The sequence below is a fragment of the Rhinolophus hipposideros genome, assembly GCF_964194185.1.
Source record: "Rhinolophus hipposideros genome assembly, chromosome: 16".
Lineage (NCBI taxonomy): Eukaryota > Metazoa > Chordata > Mammalia > Chiroptera > Rhinolophidae > Rhinolophus > Rhinolophus hipposideros.
In genome coordinates this window covers 16439620-16465121 of record NC_138062.1, presented here as the reverse complement: position 1 = coordinate 16465121, position 25502 = coordinate 16439620, and the positions used below count along the sequence as shown (strand labels likewise).

At 39.1% G+C, this 25502-nt stretch overlaps 1 protein-coding gene across 2 annotated transcripts in view; it reads left to right on the top strand.

Annotated features, from left to right (window-relative positions):
* RNF150 (ring finger protein 150) overlaps positions 1-25502 on the top strand; it is a 171866-nt gene that overhangs the window by 82375 nt on the left and 63989 nt on the right. For both annotated transcript variants that reach the window (XM_081077721.1, XM_081077722.1), the window contains exon 2: positions 24513-24763. In XM_081077721.1, coding sequence (XP_080933847.1) covers positions 24513-24763 — 251 coding nt within the window. The remainder of the gene's footprint in view (positions 1-24512; positions 24764-25502) is intronic.

The window sequence follows — 25502 nt, the reverse complement described above, 5'->3', positions numbered from 1 at the left end:
CTTTGATGGAGTAACACAGAATTTAACTCATTTTGAGGGATTTACAGTTAGACTTTTAAAGACAGGTTGTAGGCATAGTGGAAATAGAATCTCTTGAAAATTTTCCATAAACCTGATCAAATACAGATAAGGGGAAATATCTGGCCTATATCTTAATGGGTTAAGTCTGAGCCTCTTAAACATTTTTCCAATGTAATTATTCAATTATAAGGTGTAAGTCACGTTAATTTATTTAATTCCTTTTCTGTGTAGCAGTTTTCAAAAGGCCATAGATAAATTAGTACTGAATGAGTCATTCTGATAATTATTATAACATAAGACTTGTAAAATAGCTGAAAAGGTTTCCCATTGTTATGCTTATTTGTATGTGGTACCATTTGCAATTCTTGCAAGTTGAAATAACTTTTGAATGAGATGCCTGTCTCTAGGGATGAACATTTACGAAACCTCCCAAACAAAATCCCTGTTGAAATATAACCTTTCAGGCAACAGCTCATTTGGGGTGTGGAAAGGCAAATTTTTAACAAATCCCATTACCTCTGTCTTGACCTAAGTGTGTGGCAAGAACAAAGTCAAAAATTTTAAGTCAATGTAGGCAATATTTATCTTGAAATTGATATACTTTCTAGTATCCTGAGTTGTGCATGAAAATTATACTGCATTTTTCTTTAATATTCTGAAAGAGTTAGACTACCACCTGCCTGGTAATTTGGTTGCTCAAAATCGAATATACAGAAGGTGACAAAAAATGTATACATGTTAATAAAGGAATAAAACTGTATTAAAATTGTAATACTCAATATATACCAATAACAAAAGATGAATACAAATCATGAGTATACATTTTTTGACACCCCCAGTATTTGTTGGTAAACCAATATGTCTTGTGTACTTACAGAATGTAATAAGGATTGAAGGGGTGAACCACTCTTGTATCTAGAGTTCTAGAGACTTTCCAAGATTAAAACCTATAACCAGGAATCCCCCTTATATATGTTAACCCAAGGAATCTACAATGTATTTATGAAATTTGTACTTAGGTATCTTCTCGTTCTTGTTTTTGAATTAAGTAGATAAATTTTGCCATAATCTCAGAACTATGTACTCAGAGAGAGTTAGAGGCAGAATTTTTCTAAACTGGTTCCTTGGAGAGGCTTGCTTGTCTTTCAAAACCGGTTTTCAAGTTCATTTCAACTTCTAATCTGATAAAGCTCTTTCTTCAGCTTTGCGAAGAATGAATACAGTGGAAATGTGTTGTGTCCCAAGTTCAGGATGACTTCAATATGAAATTGTTGCCCACGATCCTGGGTTATATTTGTCTTGAAACCACATGCCCTAAGTGTTTGTAACAAACAAGATCGCCATTCCCCTAACTTCATTACAGAAATTATTCCGTGCCTGAACCATAAGGATTTCTCTTCGTAGGTTTTGCTATGTCATGTATACCCTTGATAATAAGAATTCAAAACTGACTGGGGAAAAAAAAAGCATCAGCACTTCAGCTAGGCTTTCCAGTATTGCTGTTTCAGTGTGTGAGGTTAAGTTTCAACCACAAGAGTATCCCTGGGTCTTTGTCTTTCAAGTGTGGGACAAGCTTGTCAGCAGAGGCACTTCCCATTTGGTATGAATGATACCTGAGCAATGTGTGTTTTAGAGGTTGGCTTAACACCACCTCTCTTGCTTTGATAGCAACAGGAATTGTCATACTTTTGTCTGTTTGTGAGATGGAATGCCTCTTTGCTGCTTTGTTTTGGAGTGTCAGGGCGTCTACGAGGTGGATTTTCAGAGTAGTGAATTCTCAGAGTAGAACATGTCCTGCCTTACCAACTTGAAAAGGCTGGCAAGACTCAGAGTGAGGAAGGTTCTGTGTCTGCAGCAGCAACAGGGGCAGCAGCCAGCTTTGTGAGGCTTTGAAATCTAAGTCGATCTGCTCTCACCGATTGAGAACTCCTAGGTTACAGGCTGCTATTTATCTTCCACAAATATGAAACTGCACTATTTTGGGACATGAACTTGACTCTTGGCAGTGGCATTTTTTGCTGTCTGTGTGTCATAGATCCTGGTACCCTCAAGCTGGAGGCAACTTAGAGATTCTTCAGACAAATCCTGCAGAGGCTGATGGTTCAAGGTCACAGTCAGGGGGGACAGCCCAGGAGCCAGGACACTGAGCTACATGCACACATTCTTTCAGTTTTACCCACAGCTGTGTTGTTGCATTTCAGCAGTGCTCCTGTGTGGCTCAGGCATTGCAACTACCACTTCAGCTCAGCTCACACTGTCTAGAGGGCTGCCCTCCTCCGTAAGAGTCCGTGATGGCACCCGTCTAAGTTGGCTCTGACTGCCATAACAAAATACCACAGACTGGGTGGCTTAAACAACAGAATTTTATTTTCTCACAGCTCCGGAGGCTGGGAGTCCAAGATCAAGGTGCCAGTATGGTTGGTTTCTGGTGAGGTCTCTCTCCCTAGCTTGTAGATGGCTGCCTTCTCACTGTGTCCTCACATGGTGAAGAGAGAGAAAACTCTGGTGTCTTTTCCTCTTCTTGTAAGGACACCAGCCTGATGGGATCACAGCCCCATCCTTATGACCTCACTTAACCTTAACTACCTCTTTAAAGTCTGTCTCCAAATACAGTCACATTGAGGGTATGGACGTCAGCATAGGAATTTAGGGGTTGGTGGGGACACAATTTAGTCCATAGCAGTACCCAACCATTAAGTAAAGTCCACAGGGAACTGGACTGGACTCTGTGTTGAACAACTTGAAATTACCTACCTGGAAGCAATATCAATTATAGGCTCTTCAGGGAACACTATTTATCAGGGCTTCCTAAACTAAAGTCAGAGTGTACAAAATTATCGAGACTCTTTAAAAGTACTGGGCCACCAGATGGTACTTTGAAAGTAATTTTTGACTAGGTAATAAATATGTGAGTATGAAACAGAATTCAAAAGGTATTTAATGAAAAGTACAGCTCCCTCTCACTCCTCTGTGCTAAGCTGTTACTTGGATGCAGGTAGCCTGTGTATTGACAACCAATCTGTACATAGTGTTTCTTTTTCTTTTTACACAGATGGTAGCATTAGGCACACAGTTCTGTGCTTTGTTTATTCCACGTAACAATAAATCTTGATAGTTATTCAAAATCAGTGCCTACGGAGCCTGTTATATACTTCGCATTTTATAAAATCTGTGAAATATTTTACTGTGGATATACCACAATTTTCTAACCAAGCTCCTATTGATAGCTACTTAGATTGTACTTCTGGATTTTAAATTATGTTTCTATCAAATATACAAACTGGGCTGCAGTGAATATCTTTATAAATATTATTCACATGAATACCTACATATACATCTGTAGGGTCAGTTCCTAAAAGTGAAAGTGCTGTGTCAAAAGGTATGTACATTTTGTGGTTTGGTAGATATTACTATATTATTCCCCATCATGGTTTGTAGGAGAGGGTTTTAAATGGGCCTGAAATGTGACAGTTTCCTAGAAGCAGGAAAACTGCAGATTTACTTCTCATTATCTCTGTGTATTGGCTCATGAATCTCTCACGTTCTGGAATGTCCTCCCAGTTTCTTTCTGCCTCATTATCCCCAGCTCAAACCCATCTCTCCCTCCCATGGAGTTTTTCCTGGTGACTGCCTTTCTCACTTTTATTATTGGTCTGTACCCCACAGTGAACCTTTAGTACATGGAATCAGGAAATCTAATTGACTACAAGACCCTCTAACATTTCGCTAAATACAGTTTTCTCTTTAAGTATTGTGTGTATATCATTTCCCTAACTAAATTCCCTAACTAGACCCCAAAATTGTCCTTGCTTCTGTAACAATAGCATATGTTTTTATAACATTTAACTGTTACATATTTTATTCCTTCATCCATTTTTTGAAGTAGCCAGAGCAATAATAATAATAATAATAATAATAATAATTTCTCAAGTTTATAAGAAGTATTATTAATAATGTATAATTCTAATATATATATAATCAATATATAATCATTATTTCATCCTAGAGATGAAAGAACTGAAACACAGTGAGACTAAATGCCCAAGTCATACAGCTATGAAATGGTGAAGGTAGGACTGCAGTTTTAACTATTCCAATTTTATTTTCCACTATCTCATGCTGTCTCTTAACATTTAGTAGTGCTGAGCACTGAATAAAGAGTTGTAGATTGATTAAACATAAACTCCCATCCTGATAATCCAGATGAAAAGCAGGTGGGTGAGAGCCTTGAGTGAAAACCCCACCCTGCTCGCTCTCTCCTCTGGTGAGCCTAGCAATGAATCATTCTGCCCTTCAGTGCTACCAGTCTTCAGGGAATATGTAAAACCTTTTTCATTTTTTTTATAGCCCAGATTTACTCACTCCCAGGCCTTGCTTTTCTGGGTCTTGCTGCTTTCTAAGTGTGTTTTTTGTTTTGTGGCCAGCCACCACAATAAGGTTACTCACTGTTCAGAACTAGCCTCCGGCTTGGGTTTGTTAGAGCTTGTTCCATAGGCAGTGGAGTGTGTGTGTACACGTGTGTACACGCGTGCGCTCCTGTTGGAGCTGCAGCTCCACAACCAATACTTATATTTTTTATAAATTAGCCTCTTGAGGAGTTGTATCCTTGCCTTCAACTTGCATTCTGGGTCTAGACACGCACAGATCAGCTGGATCCTAGAGTTGCCTTTCCTGTCAGGCTCTTTGGGCCGTTGCCTTGGAGACAACGCCTGGTGTGCGATGTTAACCGGGCTGCCACTTTCCACACTTTACCCTCTTTAAACTCACGATTTGGCTGGGCTGTTTTAGAGCAGGTATAGCCTTAGATTTCCACTCCAAACATAGTTAATCTGCTGGCTCTTGTTTTTCTCCTTTCTACCAGCAGTTCTCTTGGAGGGACTGGGAGCATACGTGAGAGAGCTGAGAGGGAGTAATTACTGGGAAAGCTTTTACATTGTCAGATGCGGGTGGCAGTTATTTTTAGGCTCTAGGAGGAAAATTATCAATGTTACCCCAACAAACACCCACACATGAAACTTTTTTCATGCCAAAATAGACCAGACCTGTCATCCTTCCTGGACAGTGTTTTACAACAAATGAGTGTCACTGCCTTACATAGAATTCTCTCCCCAGGATCTTGCTCATGGCTGAATGCCTGCCAGTGTGCTAGGATTTGGGTTTGGGGTGTGGGGTGGGGGTAGGGGTTAGTCGGGGGAAGGAGAAGAGTGGAGACAGAAATTAACTGTCATTTTCAGCTTCAGGAAATAATGGCTTTAACATTTATTGAAATCAGCCCTTGGCCCAAGTCACTCTATTCAAGCAGAATGAAGACTTTAGGGAAATCCTAAACAATCTTACTCCTCCAGGCCATATAAATACCTGGGAAAATCAGAGGCCTGCATCAGAGGGAAGATCTGGCTCCAGCTACCCGACCCTGGGAGACCTACTCCAGAAATATGTCCTACTGCCACCTTCACTCTGGTAGGCAGAATAATGCACCCTGCAAGATGTCCGCATCCTAATCTCCAGACCCTGTGAATATGTTCCCTTATATGTCAAAAGGGACTTTTTGCTGATGTGGTTAAGGATCTTGAGATAGGGAAATTATCCTGAATTAGCCAATGTAATTCCGTGTTTCCTCAAAAATAAAACCTAGCCGGACCATCAACTCTAATCCGTCTTTTGGAGCAAAAATTAGTATCAGACCCAGTATTATATTATACTATATATTATATTATATTATATTATATTATATTATATTATATTATATTATATTATACCTGGTCTTATATTAAATTAAAATAAGACCAAGTTTTATATTAATTTTTGCTCCAAAAGATGCATCAGAGCTGACGGTCTGGCCAGGTCTTATTTTTGGGGAAACACAGTTATAAGGATCCTTATGAAAGGGAAGCATGAGGATTGGAGCGAGAGGAGGAGAGGTGACAAAAGAAACAAAGTTGGAGTGCAGTGGCCACAAGTCAAGGAATACAAGCCACCTCTAGAAGCTGGGAAAGCCCAGAGAATAGTTTGTGCCCTAGTGCCTCCAAAAGGAGACCAGCCCTGCTGACACCTTGATGTCAATCAGTGACACCCATTTCAGACTTCTGATCTCTAAAACTGAAAAATAATAAGTGAGTGTTTTTAAACTACCAAGTTTGTGGTAATTTGTCGCAGCAAAGGGAAGCTAATAAACCCACAAGACTGATTCTGACACCCCGAGGGAAGATGTGTCCCTCCTGAGAGCATCATCTCCCCATCCTCTCCACCTTTCATGGAGCCTAGCGAGGCAGCATGATGCCACTGTTCCTGGTCCCCTGCTGTGTGCTCCTAGGGGTGTCCCTCCATTCCTGTGCAGGAGGACACTGCCCACCGAACCTCACAAGAAGCAGACCCCATCTCCATGTAGGATTGACAGCAAATCCCATAGTAGTCCCCTGTGTGGGGGGCAGCAAGGAGGATTTCTCATTACCGGGCTTAGCTCACCCCTTGAAATAGCTATTTCTGAGTACCTCCGCCCCACCAGGGAAGGCCAGAGTCAGACAGCCTTGTCACGCCCCAGAAAGCATCATTCACAGAGCTAGAGCTTGAGCACACTGTGGCTCTTCCTTCAGCTGCTTTGGTACTGCGAGACCCTCTGCTGCTACCAGCCACAGGAGCAAAGCCAAGGCCCGCTGACGGTGCTCCAGCCGTCTTTAACATCTCCCACGCCTGCCCAAGAGACGCAGCTCAACTGCACAGCCTTCTGCCTTATCTTCCTCTTTTCTTCCCAATCTCTGGTTAATTCTCTATCTCATTATCCCTACCAAGTTTGTCTGAAAATTCCTATGTGCTCAGATGGAAGTTCTAAGGCCAAAAATAAGGTCCATAAATATATACCTAAGTATACCAAAATTCCAGATAAATGGACCTCAAGTTGCAATCATTACTGCACATTCTTTTGTGACAAGGAATCCGAGAACTTGAAGAATTTTTCATATTATCAATAAAATTTCTTCCTCCTAGGAACAAGCCGGGTTTATTGTAGTGCATGTATTTGCAGATGACACTTTGCATTATTTTATGAATTTCATTCTTGAATGACCCCATTAAGATCTGGGCTATCTGAAGATAAGAACATTAACATGATTCCAATCTTTCCACATTTGGTATAATTATTCTATCACTATGCTGGGAACAATCAACCATGCTTTCCTTTGCTCTCCAAATTTATCCTTTAGTTAATATTATTCCCATATAACTTATTATCCTTAAATTTCAGTTCGAATATATTTATTTGCTTCAGATTTGGAAAGCTGCTTTATCGGTTGCTCAGCAACCCAAATCTGTAACTGTCTTTTGCCTTCATTAGAATCTCATTTAAGGGTAAAGTATGCTATGTTTCATGCAGAGTGCTGTTTCTAGAAAGGAAATGAAGTTATGTTGCTGTAATCTGTTGAAATGGTTTTGAGGCTCCAGAAACTAATATTTAGGATTTTCCAAATAAAAGTTGTTAATGTGGTGAAGAAAGCTATCATTTTGTTTCACTCCAGAGTTGTTTACAAAAGAGAGAACAAGTAGGAATTTCTAGAATAAGCAAAGGGAAGCAATTAGCACCAGCTACCGAACACTCTGCACTGTCTGTGAAGGCAGCATGTGGAAAGCCTGTGATGGGTGATGGGTGTCTGATGGGTGTCAGAAGAGGCCTTCAGCTCCTTGGTGGTTAGAATGCAGACTGTGTGCATGTCATTAGCCCATGGATATAAATTATGAAATTACTGTGCATTAGCAGGGTTCTATATAGTAACTTAGCTGTAATTTGGAAAATTCAAATAGATGCTAAAAACCGAGAACAAAAGAAAGAAACAATTGTTTTTCATTTCTTCATTAGCTCTTGACTTAATTTTATTTGTTTTGGTCAGTGGCCACAAATAAATCAGTGACTTTGGTCCCATGTCTAAGGAGTCTGGCAAGACTCTCTCTGAACAAGAAGTAAAAATGCTCTTAACTTCTCTGTTCGGCAGCCCATGACTGGCTGGGTCTTTCTAGAACCAGCCTGTCAACATTTACCTGTCATGTGCTTCACGTACTATCATCTCCAAAGCCAGACAGTAAATAATTAAAAAGTCCTCAAGATTCGTGTTTCATGTGGTAAAACAAAAACAAGGTAGAAAGGTTGTGATTTGGTCCTTTGATTTACACACTTATTTATAATAAATTGTTATAGTATTAAGGATAAATGCCCAAGAGGCAGAATGATCTATATTGTTAAATAAAAAATTTCATAGCCGAAAGCTGTTCTGTAAGAAAGGGTTTATTGAGCCATATGCTAGCCAGAAAAGGACCAGGTCCTAGGCATGCAGTCTGAACCACCATCAGCTGGGCTGGATGGAGAAGACCACATGTCTGCCGTCCTAGGATTGACAGGGCTCTCTTATAGAATGAGTTTGGGGAAGAAAGCTGTAAGTTGATTTGAAAGAATGTACATTGGCTATAGATAAAGGAGGTGAGAGATGTGAAGTGGGGCTAGTTCTGGGATAGGTGCACAGTCCCTAAGAGAAAAGTGTTCGCTCTTTTTAGATTGACTTGGGCAACAGTCCAAAAATATCATGCATAGGCAAGCTGTGGGGGCGCCTGGTGGTTGACTATTGTCTCTAGATAATCAAGAAAAAGGCAGCTGGAAGTTAATTCAAAGTTTCAAAATCCATTCAGGAATGTCTTTTGTTGGTTTCGGCCTATAGCTGTTAACTGATTAACCTCTCTTGTTTCTCCCTTCCACCCTCTGCCCTGATGTAACTTAATTTAGGACATCTCAGAATTTTCTTCTTGTCAACATGAATATTTAAAAGATTTTGCTTCTTCCAGGAAGCTTAGCTTGTACAAAATAACAACACCCATCTGTAAGATGATAATTGATCTGTTAGAAATCAGTTACTTTCCTTTTCCTAAATGTTTTTTAAAAGCCTACTTATAAGCTGCCACCAACCCCCTCTTTGTCTCGGGTAAGTCGCTAGGCCTCATTTTCTCTATTGCAAAATATGGAGATTGGACTTAATGGGTGGCCTCTGGGTCGCTCCCAGAAGTAGAACTCTGTGGTTCTGCAACAGCTTTTCATAGCTCTGTGCACATCTGGAACCTCTTTCAGTGGTCAGCTTACACTGGTGCTTTCACTGGATGAGCAGATCAGATAAGCAGAAACCAGAATGCCAGCACCACCACCACCACAAAGCCCTGTCTTTCCATTCCAACTGGATCCACATTACCTTAGCATAAAGGCCTCTCAATCCTGTTTTCCAACAATGATGAGCTAGAAAGTTAGGGGTTAAACAATTAAATAAACCTGGGAACATCATGGACACCAGTGCCTGTGTACACCAGACCTTAGGGTCACTTTGAAAGCAACCAGGTGTGGGCAGCAGTGAGACTTAAAAAACCTCTACAGCTTGTGATAGCATTTGCTGGCGGGGCAACCAAAAGCTTCAAATAAGGACACTCTTTTTCTGTTGTAAATATTCATAAAAACCACCCATTACTATTTTAAGTGTGTGGAGTGTTGGATTGTTTGTGGTGTTGGTAGTTCATGTTTGGCTGTGACTTAATAGATGTCTGAAAAATACAAATAAGAGACAGTTTAAAAATTGACTTGGGAAGTAAAGTTTTTCCATCACTAGATTGCTGTGTAAGACAAGCCCCCAGATGACAGCTGCATATCAGACTTCAAGGCAACTGGTCCATGTTGGGGCAGGAGAACAGTGGGTTCTAGGAAGGAAGTGTCCCAGTGGAACTAATGTGTTTGAGGAATATAGAAAATGTTACTGGTAAGCATACAGCAGATAACATGTTTGAGGAATATAGAAAATGTTACAGGTAAGCATACGGCAGAGATAGTATGCAGCAGATAACGTGTTTGAGGAATATAGAAAATGTTACAGGTAAGCATATGGCAGAGATAGTAGAATTTGAGGGGAAAAAGTAACAATGGAAATATGGAAAACCAGGTAAATGAAAGTATGATGCAATTATCTACTTCAGGGAAAACCAAGAAAAGGTGCTAATTGTAACTTACTACCTGGCTCCTCAACTAGCAGAATTTGCATTGAATACTGTTGATTCGACCAGTGAGGAATGAGGTGGGGACATAGATAGAGGTGGGGACGTGGGAATTATGTCCTCATCTACCATGGCAGAATCAATAAATAATGTCCAAACTGAGAATCCAAGAAATATTAGTATAAATATATTATTTAGAAATATGGAAGGAATTATGAGGGGAAGTATCAAGAAGAGTTGGTACGTGTAAGAACCACTTGTTTGAACATACAAGCTTTGCAATGATGGAAAGGTTTTTGACTAGGAGTATGAACTATATTTGAGAATTAATGCTTCTTTTGTGGGTTTTTTTGGAGAAAGAACAAAATCATTTCTGACCTTAAATAAGTCTAACTTAACCTGGCTAGACCATGTTTTTCTTGTCTGTAAAATAAAGGAAAAGATGATGTTATAAACCCCTTCTAGGACCTATGTGCCTGATTCTATCTTTCCATTCACATCTAGAAAGCTGACATTGACAGAGCATTTATTTCATTGTTCAGGCAGAACAAGACTTTCAGACTCTTAAGGAGGATGACATTGTTTCTTAAATCACTTTCTGTAATTTGCTTTAATATCATAATCTATTCATGTAAGAGAATAGCTACTTTCCATGAAAAAGGTTTACGTACCTTTACTTTTTATTTTGCTTCTAAGTTTGGCTTCAATATTATTACCAAACCTGTGACATTCCTTTTAAAATGTCAACTCCTTAAGAACAGGGAGTGCTATTTCCTTGTCTTAATCTTTTTACACAGCAATGATTTTACCCAGTAGGCTAGCAAATAAAAATCATGGGTAGGGTCATTGAACAGTGCTGTCTAATAAAAATATGTGAGCCACATATGTAATTTGATTTTCTAATGGCCACATTTAAAAAAAAAGGAAGTCAAGACAGGAGAAATTAAATTTAACATATTTTATATAACCCAATATATCCAAAATGTTATTATTTTAACATCTAGTCAATGTAAAATTAGCTCATTATTAATATAAAATATTAATAATTACCAATGACATTTTTTCATGCTAGTTCTTGAACTTCCAGTGTGTATCTTACACTTCAGCACGTCTCAAATCAGATACTAAATTTTTATAGAACATACTTGATCTATATTTAGATTTTATAAAACTTACACTACGAAAAAATAGATTCTCATACCCAAGTTGTTTCAAACATACTTAAAGGTCTTCCAATAATTGAACTGAGTAATGGCTTTAAATTAAAATTTAAATGAACTAAAATTAAAAATTCAATCCCTCAACTACACTAGCTACATTTCAGGTACTCTCTAGTAACATGAGATTAGTGGCTGCCATGTTAGACAGCAAGCCTTATAGAATAACTGATATGTTCAGGAATTTTAATAACTGCTCAATATCCAAAGAATATCCATCTCCCATAAGGGCAAACATGGGAGAGAAGAATGCTTGACTCTCCCTTCAGGTAGATGGTGTGAGCAGTACTTTTCCGTAGCTATATGTGACTGTGGCTGTTCTCAGGGCCATTGGCATCAGAAGGTGTGAAAGAGCTACTTCTGCTGAATGATTCTTTTTTTTTTTAAGTTAAAAAATTGATGGGGAGGAGTTCATGTTTTCGCTTTCCATGATACTTATGAAGCAATGTATATTTGTCCCTCAGCCAGTATAGCTAGGATTTAGGACATCAGAACCATAAAGAAAGAAAAGAAGAGAAACCATTTTTGGCACAGTCTTAGTTTGGGTTTCCCCAGAAGCAGACCAAAGACAAGGATTCAAGTACAAGCCATTTATTTGAGAGGTGATTCCAGGAAACATGGGTTTGGGAAATGCAGAGATGCAACAGGGAAGGAAAGGAGCCAATAAAGAGTATGTTATTAATCAAGTTACCACTGTGAGTCACTGAAGCTTAATCCCACCAGGGAGCTCTGGGAAATGGTGTGGAAACGTGCCACGGAGTTCTGCCACCACAGAGAGGAGGGAGCTGACGTATTGATGCACCAACTTCCTTAGTCATTAGTTCAGGACTGCTCCCAGATGGGGGCAATTTCTACTTTCTCCTGGCGCACACACAGTCAGAGGGCTCTCTAGTGGTCAAGGAAAGCCACTTAGGCATACAGATCCATGTGCTGGCAGTTGGAAGTCGGAGCAGTCTATAGTAAAATGAGATGGCCTTTTTAGGGGATATGGATGGTACTAGACAGTATTTGCTATAGACACGCTTTGACTTAAAATGCAGAATGTATGGAACAAAGGTCAGAGAGGTGTATTTCAGATCTGTGGAGCTTTTTCAAAATAGGTACTCAATTGCCCTCCTCTTCTCCCTTTCCTACACCTAAGATCCTGATAAAATGTACCCAGTTCCCCCTACCCTGTGATCTATTGTTGAAGGCATAAAGACTAAGGAGTTTTATAGCCTTTATGCACTTACGTGATGGTCTAAAAGCATTTCATACCAATGGGCATCACACCTACTTGCTGGAATTTATGGGACTAGCCAAAGATATGTAGTGTTTTCCACTTCTTTGGAGTTTGAGCTTTGATCCTTGGGATGCCCGTTTATTATCCACCAAGTTATATCATCAAGTTCTGTCCCACTTTTATTTTCTCAATATATTAATAGTCAGTCTTTTAACTGACTTCAATGTTATTTGTTGAATTCATAGTCGCTATCATCTTACCGTAGGGAAAACTATGCAGGGATTGCCAGCTTCTAGAAACCAAAATAGTAAACTTTAATTGCTCTTAAAGGGAATTCCTAATGTGGATTCTTAATAGAGGGAGATCTCACTTCCAGTTTTCAAAGACTACTGAAGACAGCTTTGGAGAATACTAAAAAGAAACAGAGATGAATCAAATAAAGTAATGAGGCATTTAAGAACTATGCAGTTGTTGATCGTAAAATAAAAGTCCACTAGGTACTCATCACCGAAAAGGATTTATGCGGGGAAAAAGACAGGATTACAATCGGAACATGCAGACGTCATGAGCCACATGCAAGCTCGGCCTGCAACAAGATGGAGCAAGTACTTAATAGAGGGGAAGAGGAAGCCAAGGGGAGGGGCGGTTACAACCATAGAGCTATGTCCTAAGCAGAGTGCTTCCTGTAGGGCTCAGGAGACAACATAGGGTATGAGCGCTCCTCCCACAGGCCCTCCTGATTCCCATTTAGGTTAAAGTCGGACATAAATTTTGACACAATGAATTGGGAATCCCAGGTCACTTCTGCCAAACAAATAAGCAAAATTTGTGGGAAGAGATGCTTCAATGTGTATTGCCCTATTCTATGCAATGGTACAGAATAGTATGCCATACATTTATCTGAAAGTTCATTAAATCCAAGATATTGTGATTGTTTTTTAATTGTAATTCTAAGTTCTTGCCATGCATTATTAAAAATAGTGGGGAATTATTGATGTGATTTTTCCCAGTAGAGCAAAGCAAAACAAAACACAAATCCACCTTTGCTTTGATTATGTGACTGTTTCAAACTAAAAATTACACCATTTTTATTTTTCACTACTTTAAGAGAGCACTAGGAAGTAGGCCATTAATTACTCACCTAGTCGTGTAATTTGTTTTTTCTTTGAAGATGAATTTTCTGTTTCTCTGCCTCAGAGTTTCCTTTCATTGGCCAGTGTGAAGTGGAAAGTTAACCCTTTCGTTTTGCAGAAATGGCAGCTTGCTCAGCATGGGCTTCAGGGTCCTTGGCTGTAGTATTCAAGGACTCTCGGTTTTCCAAAATCTCATCCTTTGTTTCTGGGCCCCAGTGGAAATGAGGTTGGGGTGCAAGTTTTACGCTGACTGGAATATTTTCAATATTTGATAGATGATGTTGATGATACTAATAACTGTTAATATTTAATTGAGCACTTACTCTCTCCTGAGTTCTGTATATGAATTATCTCATTTAATCCTCATTCAACCCTTTGGACTAAATCCATTTACTATTAGAGTTTTGGAGATAATGAATCTGAAGCTTAAAGGTCTCGTAACTCTTCCAAGGTCACCCAGTTCGAAGTTATGGTAAATGATTGTTATTTAATTTCATTTATTAGATTATTAAGAAGAGAGAAACACTGAGGCATTTTGGTTTCTTGTAATTTCCTGTCCTGTGACTCCATTAGTCTGCTCCTTAATGAGATTTACATATATATTGGGTTTTGTCCAAACTAAAATTAGAATTTAAAATATTTTATATGTAAGCAAAAGTTTCTTTAAGCATGATTATTTGCTCTATTAAAACCGAATTTTTGTAAAAAAATATTAATTTAGTATTCAATGATTGTTTTATTTCAGCCTGGACTCTGTGATATTATTTTTAACCATTTAAAATTCTCGTGAAAACTAGAAGTAAGTGTTTTGTGAGTCTGATTTACCGAATATGTTCTGAGAAAATGCCACAAGTGGGACTGTAAATAAAATACCTTATTTTACATTTATCACTCCCTCTACAGTTATCACAAATTCATAGAATATTCTACACACATGTAAATCAGGTAAATATAAATTTTTTTTTAAGTGTGAGTCATTGATCATCTCCAGAGTAACTAAGGAACCAACAACAGTGAGATAATTAAGTTACTAGAGCCATCCCAGGAAAATAAAATTGGCTGTTGTTAGCATCGCCTTTAAAGAATTTTTGACTTCATGCAAGTTCGTTGTTACTGAGCATCTGCCACTGTCTGTAATGACGAATCTCCACTCAAGGGTCCTTGTGCAGAAGTAAAATGCTCTTCAGTAACACCCAGCGTCTGACATACCAAGTTTTCAGTAAAGCATCGGGGGAACCCAGATTAACCAGTTTTTAACCTAAAAACTCAGGTGAACCTTTAATATTTTGAACTTAGGGGTCTTCTAGAGAAATTATGTCAGTTGGTTTGGACTACAAATTATCAGCGTGGTGCTCGAATGATAGATTTTCACACTCCTAAACTAGTCCTACTATGAATTTGTTTTTACCCCCGAAAACTATTTTTGTTTTCCAGACTAAGACTGTGTTCTAGACAACATCCTTCCCATCTGCAACAAGTATAGTCATACATGGGTTTCGGGAAAGGTACCTGGTTCAGGATAGCACTGACCTCTCCCTGCGGTAGGAAAACCACAGAACACAGTTTGGAGCTTTCTGGAATGACTGACTCATTCATGGCCTATGATGGCCTTGGAATCATACATGTGAAGCAGACACCTATAATTTTGCTTGATATGGACCTTCTTTTCTGAAGTGTCAGCAGATGAAAACACAAAGGGTAAATTCCAATGCGAATTCAAATAAACAAAGTAAAATGAAATGACAGACCACTTAAGAAATTACGTGGACGTGTAATGAAGGTTAGGAACTCTGGTTTGGGATTCAGACTATTCAGCCCAAACTGCCTTTAGCAAAATAACTGCAAAGTCCAAAGGTAACTAACTTCAGGTATGGCTTGATCCAGGCTCACATCATGTCATCAGATTATTTCTGCCCTAATATCTTGGCTATCCTCTTTCTGTGCCAGCTCTGTTCCTAGTCTTTTCCCCCAGTAGTAGTAGAATGACTGGCACAGCTTAGCCTGCTGCATGCTCCTGTTTAAAACCAGAGGGGAAAGAGGACAATTGCTTTCCTTTTAATTAGAATAAAAGTCCTGTGTGCCCTGCGCACACCTGAGGGGGGCTGTGGCAAGTGAGGGCACACTGCACTGATAGGCCTTTGTAACAGTGGAGACACGTTCGGCATGGCCCCAAGAGAAAGGTGGGGCAGATGCAGTCCCATTAGTATATTTGACAGTGGTAAACAGTCATGATACCAATAAAACTTACCATCTTTTGGTTTTAATAAACTTAATATCCTGGTTTTTATGTGGCAGGCCATGTGCTTCGTGCTTCACTGTAATTTACCTCACTTAATAAACGGACAGGATGTTTTTCTCAGTGACTGTGGCAGTAAGATCAGTAATTGAGCATATGGGTGGGAAAGGGAGTACAGAAGGTCTGAGGAGAGATGTGAAGATGTAAGCTCATCATTCGGACAAAACGAGGGTAGGTCCAGAATAGAGTAGAATGGGTGATATTCGGTGTTCATGTGAAGAAAGGAATTTTAAGTGTAAAGTGAAAACAGATGACTTGTAAGATTTTTCTCTTAGCAGAGTTCACATGATCAAGTGAAGGTATAGAAAAAGTGGATTTTGTAGGGCACATTCTGTGGATAAATAAAAGAGCAAGGAAGAAAAGAATAGTGGTGGGTTATTCCTGTGAATGCTGAAATTCCAGTCTAAGGAGGATGAAATTATGAGTGAGGAGCTAAAGGGGGTGATAACGGAGATGAACAGGAGGTTGATAGTAGAGGTAAGGAGAGGGGAGAGGGGGTTACAAATCCAGGTGGACAGAATCTCAAAACATAAGTGGTTTTTGAAGGAGAATGGGATGGGACCAGGAGTAACGGTTTGGAAATAGCAAGACGGAACATGGGCCATCTTCTGGCCTTGAGGTATGTCGAGTATGGTTTAATAAAAAGAAATAAAAATTTAAAAAAACACACAGCTTTCCCCTTAACCATAGTGCAGAAAAAGTAGTGTCCTCGTAGGGCAGACAGATCAATCAAAGCAAGGGAGTGAAGGATCAATGGGGTGCAGGAATTATTCTAAGAAGAGAGGGAAGCTACCAGGGAATTTGTTGAGCAGAGACTGAAATTACAAGAGTCATGGAAGAATGTTTGAGAAGCAGGACTTGGGTTGGAAATGGGGTTTGATTAGATAGTGTACTGAGGAGTATAGCTATAAGGATCTGGGAGATAATTCATGATCTAGGCGGCCTCAGGTCAATGGTGGGGCCATCTGAGAGGAGGGCGAGCAACCTGTGATCCTGCAGACAACCTGCCAATGAGAGGAGCTACTCGTGGTTCTGTGGTGCTCGGGGCCATCCGAGTGTATTCATAAGCTTGGGCGGGAACAGAAGGAGGGCCCTTGCCTTGGTTTCTCCCCAGAAACCATGACCAGGCAGAATGGCTGATTCCACCAGAGAAGCATGAGCTCCCAGGGGAGGTGATGAGACAACTGTACCCCAGAAAGCTGGGAAAAAAGAAGCTCTATGCAAAAGATGGGCAAATGAATATACATTTATGTTTTCATTTGAACTAAAATGTGGAAGGTATGTATGGCAAAAAGGTCTAGAACTTCACCATCTTATCAGCATTTTCTATTAAGCAGCTGCTGAGGTGTGGGATTAAAGGGATGGACGCTACTGCACGTTCATGGAAATGAATGCTCTTCGGTCATTAAAAAGGAAATTGTAGAAGAATGTTTTTGACGTGAAAACACCTTCACAGTGTATTGTTAAATGCAAAAAGCCAGTTAAAATATGCATTGTATAATGCCATTCATGTAAAAAATGAGTAATATCTGTGAAAGAATGTTTGAAAAGATGGACCATAAATATTAAGAAAGGGAAAATTCTATGCAGCAGGAGCTAGAAGTTGTAAAAAAAAAAAAAAGAAAAGAACCAATGGGAAACATTTAGTACGAAAAGTATACCAGTTATGAAGAACACAATAAGTGGGATACAATAGAGAATGGATACAACTAAAGATAAATTCATGAGTGTAAAGATCAGCGTGAGAAGCTCTTCTACCAGTCAGCCAGAAAGGATAAAGAGAAATTATAAAAGACACAATGAAATACCACTATACAGCTATTACAATGGCTAAAATAATAATTATGAGTTGGCAAATGCTGGCAAGGATGCTGAGAAACTGAGTCATGCATATATTGCTGATGAAAATGTAAAATGATATAGCCTCTCCCGAAAACAGTTTGGCAATTTCTTTTAAAAACCAAACATGCAATTGCTGTACAACTAACAACTGCACTCCTTGGCATTCATCCCAGAGAAATGAAAACTTATATTCATACAAAACTTGTACACTAATGTTCATAGCAGCTTTATTTCTAATAGCCAAGAACTGGAAATAACCTGTATGTCCATCAATGAGTCAATAGTTCAGCAACTATGGAGTGCTACATTCTCTACCATAAACTACTACTCAGCAATTCAAAGGGATGAATAACTGTTACACGTAATAACTTGGATGGACGTTAAGGGCATTTTGTTAAGTGAAAAAAGGGTATGAGATCACACACTATATGATTCCATTTATATAACATTTTAGAAATGACAAAATTATAGAGATGGAAAATAGATGAGTCAACATCCAGGGTTTAGGGAAGAGGGAGCAGAGGGGGAGGAAGGAAGGAATTCCTTTGTGGTAATGGAATATTTTAATATTTTAATTGTGGTAGTGATTGTATGACTCTATATGTGTGACTAAATGTCATGCAATTTTACACAAAGACATCTTTAAAGTTTGTACCTGCCAAAATTAGTGAAATCCGAGTAAATCCTGTAAGCTAGTTAATCGTATTGTGCCAATCAGTTTCCTGTTTTGATAATGCACTATAATATATAAGACGCCACCACCGGAGGAAGCTAGGAGATGGGTGCATGGGCCCTCTGTGTACTGTTTTTGCCACTTATTAATCTATAATTGTTTCAAAATAAAAAGTTTTTTAAATGAGAGGGGAAAAGTGCACAAAATATGCTGAATAGGATAAGTGCCACCGACAGGATAATAGGAGGCACAGGAAAGAAAAAAAAAATAGGAGGAAACATGTCAATTAAGTATGAAGACAAATATTTTAGAATTAAAGAAAAAAATGAAATACCTCAGATTGAAAGTGTCCATATATGGCCAAACTACCTGATGAATACTCATACATAGTAACATTTAAGTGACATGGAAGACTATTTTCAAATACAACTCCAAAAGGATACAAAGAGGAAGAGCAGATCCCTTACAAAGAACAAGAATTACGAGGACGTCAGAGCTCTCCACATCCACAACAGTGTAAACAGATACAACCATCATGAATATGTATGCAGTTAACTATGCAAACTCAAAAAATCCATCAGCAGATGGCAGAACTTCAGAGAGAAAACAGAGCAACAGTTGTATGCACATTTAACACACCCCTGTCAGGCGAGCCAGCAGACAAAAATAAGCAGATATGGAAGATCTGAATACGATTAATAAGCTTAATCAATAAGACATGTATACCCAACAAAGGATGTTTCTTAATACAATGTTTCTGAATACAAATGGAACATATACACCCCCCACCCCAAATGTACTAGATGGTTAAGTATCAGTATCAAGAGGTCTATGTTCTTTGACCATAACGCCATAACACAAAATAACAATTATAAATGGGTAACTTTTTAAAAATCACATATGTTTGGAAACTAAATACATAATGCTAAATAATTCTTGGGTTAAAATGAAATCTGCTTCTTCAGAAATTTTTGATGTCTTTCACAGACACATTATTATATAACCTTCACATAGGGCCAGTGTTTATTAGGTTTATTCTTAGGCATTTTACATCGTTTGCTATATGCATAGATCATTTGTTTTCATTACATGTCCTGGTTAGGTATTATTGGTGTATAGAGAGCTTGATTTTGTATGTTGATCGTGAATCTTGTACTTTACTGAACATTGTTCTAATTTCAGTAGTTAAATTATCTTGGGTTTTTTATGTGGTCATGCGATCTCCCAAATAATGACTGTTTGCACTCCTTCTTTCCAGGATTTACCACTCTACTTTCTATGTCTCTTTGAACCAGATATGACTTCTACTTTAAATGTTGTATTATGCTTGTGTACTCATGATTTGAATTGAAAAACTCCTAATGTTTTTTTCCCTCCATTTAATGTCCTATTTCTGAAGATACTCTTTATCACATTAAGGGAATTTCCTTATATTATGCTTTGTAAATATCAGGAATGGGTTCCCTCCTTAACATACAGCTTTCTTCTCTAAGAAGCTGTCTGTCCCACATCTCTCTATCTGAAGTCAGAATAAAAGGGGAGACAGGATCTAGGGTGCATATACTCAGTCCTTTATGGGTAAGACCCCAGAGGAGCCAACATCATCTCCACACACATCTCACTAGTGAAATGTTCATCAGAGAGCCAGAGCTAGCTGCAAGGGAGTCTGAGGATTGACACTTTTTGCTGGATAGCCTGTGCGCAGCGAAAACACTAATACTGTAGAAATATGAGAACAGATTTTGAAGGACGGCTAGCCACACAAGATAATCATACATTTTATTCCTTTAGTTCGTTAATGTACTAAACCACATGAATATATTTTGTAACGTTAATTCACCTTCACCTTCCTAGGATAAATCCCACTTGGTCACAAAGGCTTTTTACTATCTTTTTGGAGTCTATCTATGATGCTTTATTTAGGATGTTGGCATCTATGTTTATTAAAAACATTTTTTAATCAACGCATAAAATGGTACTACTTTGTGTTTTGATGCTACTTGGCGGTTTTTAAAATTATTTCACATGCATCATCATATTTCACATGAGACTAGATGAGCATTAGGAGCTTACTGTAAAACAACAGTAGATATGAAGTGTATAAATAGAACATCTCTATAAATAAAAACTGCAGCCCTTTCTTATTATTACCTAAATTCTAAGGGGCTATCAGTGAGACTAAAGTAAAGATTAGAGGAGAGAGAGGACGCAGAGAACTAAAAAAGGATTTGCTCATACCCAGAAGGGACATTACCACCCTCCCAGATGCACAGAGAGGGAGGGGCTTCAGGCTCAGTAAAATGTCTAGCACTCTGCTGGTGTTGTAGACAGTCTATCAGTGCAATGTTTAAACAACCTGGTTTTGCATTTATAAGGATTTCCTGGTTATTAAATATTCTTTGGCTTTCCAAACTTTTGTTTTGATTCCTTACTTATGTGCATGTGCCCAATTAGAGAACAGCAATTGAGTACTGTCCTGGGAAAAGGAAGCACTAAATATACAGGATGGCCCTGCTGTTTGCATGACGGGCAGGTCGTATGGTTACACGTTCTCTGGCAGGGCTAAAGAACTTTTCCAGAATATACCATAATGCCCTAACAGTGATCACTCAGGAAGCTTGATGGTAAATTGACACAATTTTGCAAAAGGAGGCAATCGATAATAGAGTGACCAGGCGCCACAGGAAACATAGAATTGCCCAAATAGCAAGGCCTCTTTGTAGATTTCACTCATATAATATATGCTGTTGGTTAACTTCTCTTCCCTGGGTCTCAGAGCCTCCCGTGTGTCATAGGTTAGATACTTAGGGCAGCGTTTAATGAGATCACTCAGCTGGGCTTTCAGCACTCTGTCCCCCTCCTCAGCCCTGGTCCTCCCCCCTCCTCCCTCCCACAGTGCACCTGGGGAGAATCTGCTGGCTTGTCCCCGACACACTAGCTGCACGTCCCAAAACGAAGCAAAGATCAAGGAATTATCTGATAACTCCCATTGGTGCACATGTTTCATTTGAACAGATTCGATCCTACAGTTGCTTTTTGCCCTGGACTTTCTGTATTGATCAGACTGGTCAGCTAATTCATCCAAATGCATCTGACTTTGTACCGTTTTTGGATATCCCTATGAACTAAGTTCTTAATGACGATTTCTATTGGGGTAAATGCATACCCTCGGTATCTCTTTTTACCATGCACAATACATAGCGTAAAGTGCATGGAGCAATATATCAGACTCCCATCTCCTCTTTTGTTATCATCGTCAGCCCTAGAATTCATTATGAATAGTAAAAATAAGTAAGGTTGACTAGAACTGCCCCACTGCCATTTCCAGTCTCTCCCAGCGGATGCCATGTATCAGGAAGACCTAATAGTGGTATGAGTGATACAGGTAGTGTAACTAAGCACTTAAGTTTAAAATAGTTAATTATACTTTGCCCTACAGGAAGAGGAAATGTTTTCTCAGGTTCCTCAAAATGGATGATGAGTAATTGAGAACTTTGTGGCTATCCAAAAGTTGGTTGCCTATTTTTGAAATGCTGAGCTAGGTTTTGAAACAGGCTGTCCAGATCCAGAACCCAACCCTTTTTCCATTAGGCACTATGGTCTCTTAATATAAATAGATAATAAGAAAATTGTATCGGGAAAATTAGTGAAGGAAGTGTTAGGCTACCAGATAGTAAATACCGTGTTTCTCCGAAAATAAGACTGGGTCTTATACTAATTTTTGCTCCAAAAGACGCATTAGGGTGTATTTTTAGGGGATGTCTTATTTTTTCACATGCAACAATCTACATTTATTCAAATACAGTCATGTCATCTTCTTCTGGAACATCGTCATAACGTACTAAATGCGTCCGTCTGGATGCCAATCTTAACTGGGGCTTATTTTCGGGGTAGGTCTTATTTTGGGGGAAACACAGTATGTTAAAAGCCGAGACAACTGAAACAGCCTGGTGAAGGTTCAGCAGAAGATAGGTCACCCTTATGGTAAAATAAAATCCAAAAGTAGACCCAAATATATATGAATATTTAGGGGAAAAATAAATTGCATCTTCTCTGTCTCCTTTCTGCCTATCACATTATAAGAGCTCAATACTGTACATGTTGTGTTATTAAATCACATTTAGGTCATTCAAGATTTAAATGTAAAAAGTAAAACCAAAAGTTTTCGATAAGCAATTTTAGATGAGCATTTCTATCATCGCTGGTGCAAAAGAGGTTCCTAAGCAGAGTGTTGAAACTAGAAGCCATAAAGGAATATATTATTAAAATCTGACTACTAAAAAATGTAAAACATGAGAAAGTCTGAGCAAGCATAGTCTTATAAATAACCCCAAGAGTCCCTTCTCAAAAAAATCTTATTCTAGAACCTTGAATAGACATGTAAAAATATATAAATAAGAGGATAAACTAAGTGAAAAGTTATGATTCTACCACTACTTAAATATCTACAATATGGTTACAGCACCGAGATGAGCCTCCCCAGGCCGATTTAGTCCAGTGTACAAAGATCATATTTCTGTAGAGACAGAACCTGCCAGCAGCCTTAATCCCTCACAAAACCTCAGACCACATGCAGCCACGAGCCAAAGTAAACATAGAAAAAGAAGGAACATCAAAATTGTCAGTAAATTCTGCAAAGTTGAAATTCAAGCCATCACTTTCAGTAATTCCCAGAAATAACAGCCAAATCTAAACACTGTGTGGCTTTGTGATTTACTCTTGGGCCAATGCAAAGATTTTTGGAATTTTTAAAACTATGTAATTGATGTAGCGTACAGAGACACTTTTGTATGTGGTCAGGTATTAAAGTATTTATTCAGCCTAAGTGAAATACCATCAAGGAACTTATGATTGAAAACCTGCATAGAGATCAAGGTCAAGAGTCAGCCCTAAGAACCTTCTAAGAGACTTGCAACACCCGCAGCAAATACAATCTGGTACCTCTATTCAGCTGGCTGACCGCAGCATGTGAATAAGTCTGGCTTGATGCAGCTATAGCGGTCTTTAATTTTGTCCCGAAGCTACAGCATCCTGGTTGCAAATTTGTTCTCTGTAATTTGCAGTCACCCCAGGTAATAGGATATTTCCATGTGGAAGTAGAGCCCGTGAAGAGCTCTGGGGGCATAATTTTGAATTGGGGTGATCGCTGAGAACCTATCTTAGTGACACTGATGCTCTAGGCCAGTGACATGTCAAGTTGGTTCATTTGGAGCTGGTATCATCTCTTTAACTAAAGACCCCCTTGTGGAGGCCCCAGCGCTCCTCACCAATAGGCTGTGCCTCCCAGCGTCATGAAGAACAGGGACAATGCACCGATAACTCAGACACAAGAAAGTGGCCACTCTTGCTTCCAACTGTGCACTAACAGTGCAGAGATGAGACAATCCCGGAAGTTTCTGTACAGCCTCCATCTCCCCTAGCTTGGTATGAGGATACACAAGCTGTTTACATTGAATTGGGTGGGGGAAAAAGCAGGAAATAGTCCTGAGACCATTATTTGATGTTGGCATATCTTACTGTGAAGAAACCCTATGTGGGGTTGCTTTGGGTCCTCACTGTAGGATTAAAATTGCCCTGAAAGTGATAAGTAGAGGTCTTTAATCACGCATTCAAAGTGTCTGTGGGATAGAAAGAGAGCTCAAAGACAGATGGCACAAAACTGGGCACTTTATCCTTGTGCCATGGGGTACAGAGTTCCTTTTCCCCTCCCGAGGGCATCTGTGAAGTGCAACATAGGACTGTGAACTTGGACGAGCTGGGAAGGGTCTACCTTTAAGATCAGAGTCAACAACATCTTAGAGAGTTGGACGGTAGCTGGATCGTGACCTCACTGGTACCCAAATCATGAGTTCCTTTTAGGTTCTTTTCTCATAAAAGACAGCAGCCTCCTAAGGTAGCTAAAGAAAGAGAAAATTTGACTCAATTTCTGGCTGTTAGATCTTAGAATTAGACCTGGCTATCAGATCTGGCAAAGAATTGTCAAAAGTAGTGTCATTATTTGGTGGTTGTGTTACTCTATCCAGACATCTCACTATGATTCTCCCCCTCTCTCTCCTACCCCCTTACCCTTATCGGCCTTTCCTTGCCCCTCTCACCACAGGTGTAGAAGACATCGTGGCTATAATGATTCCTGAGCCAAAAGGGAAGGAGATAGTCAGCCTGCTGGAAAGAAACATCACCGTGACGATGTACATCACCATTGGAACGCGCAACTTGCAGAAATACGTGAGCCGCACATCAGTTGTGTTTGTGTCCATCTCCTTTATCGTCCTGATGATCATTTCCCTCGCGTGGCTGGTCTTTTATTATATCCAGAGGTTTCGATATGCAAATGCCAGAGATAGGAACCAGGTGAGTAGCAAAAAGTTAAAAAAGAAAAAACTTAAAAATTATTACAAAAGTTAAGAGATGTTATTGTATCAACTTTGGAAATCAAAGAAAATACCAAGGTAAAACCAAAACTACATATTGTACCCGACTCAAGATAAACACTGTTAATAATGGCTGTATTGCTTTTCAGATCTTTTCCCAATACACCTATTTTGATGTTTTCCTGGTATTGTTCTGTGAAGTGGAGGTGATTTGTCCCACATTCCTGTTGCTGATTTTTTGGACAATTATTTATTGAGGCACATAATAAAGGGAGCAAGGGGAAGTGAGCTGAGATTATGCTAAAAGCGGCAACATAATTTGGGAAGAGCCAGGATTTCCTCCTTAGGAATGGAAAACAAGGAGGTAAAAAAACAAAAGCTATTTTAAGGAGCAATTAATTTTGGGACATATACTATATACACGTGGTATAAAATGCAAAAGTATAAAATGGTAAAAATGAAAAGTAATTGTCTTCCCATGTCTGTCCTTTAGTTACCCAGGTCTTCTCCCTGGAAAATTTCTCTTCTAGACATATTTTATGTGCTTACAAACATGTGTATGTGTGTGTGTGTGTGTGTCTGTGTGTGTGTGTGTGTGTGTCTGTGTGTGTGTATATATGTGTGTGTGTGATGTGTTTAAACAAATGATAGCATACTTAACTCTGTATCTTTATTTCTCACTGTATCTTAGAGATTAATTGATATCAGCACTCAGTTGA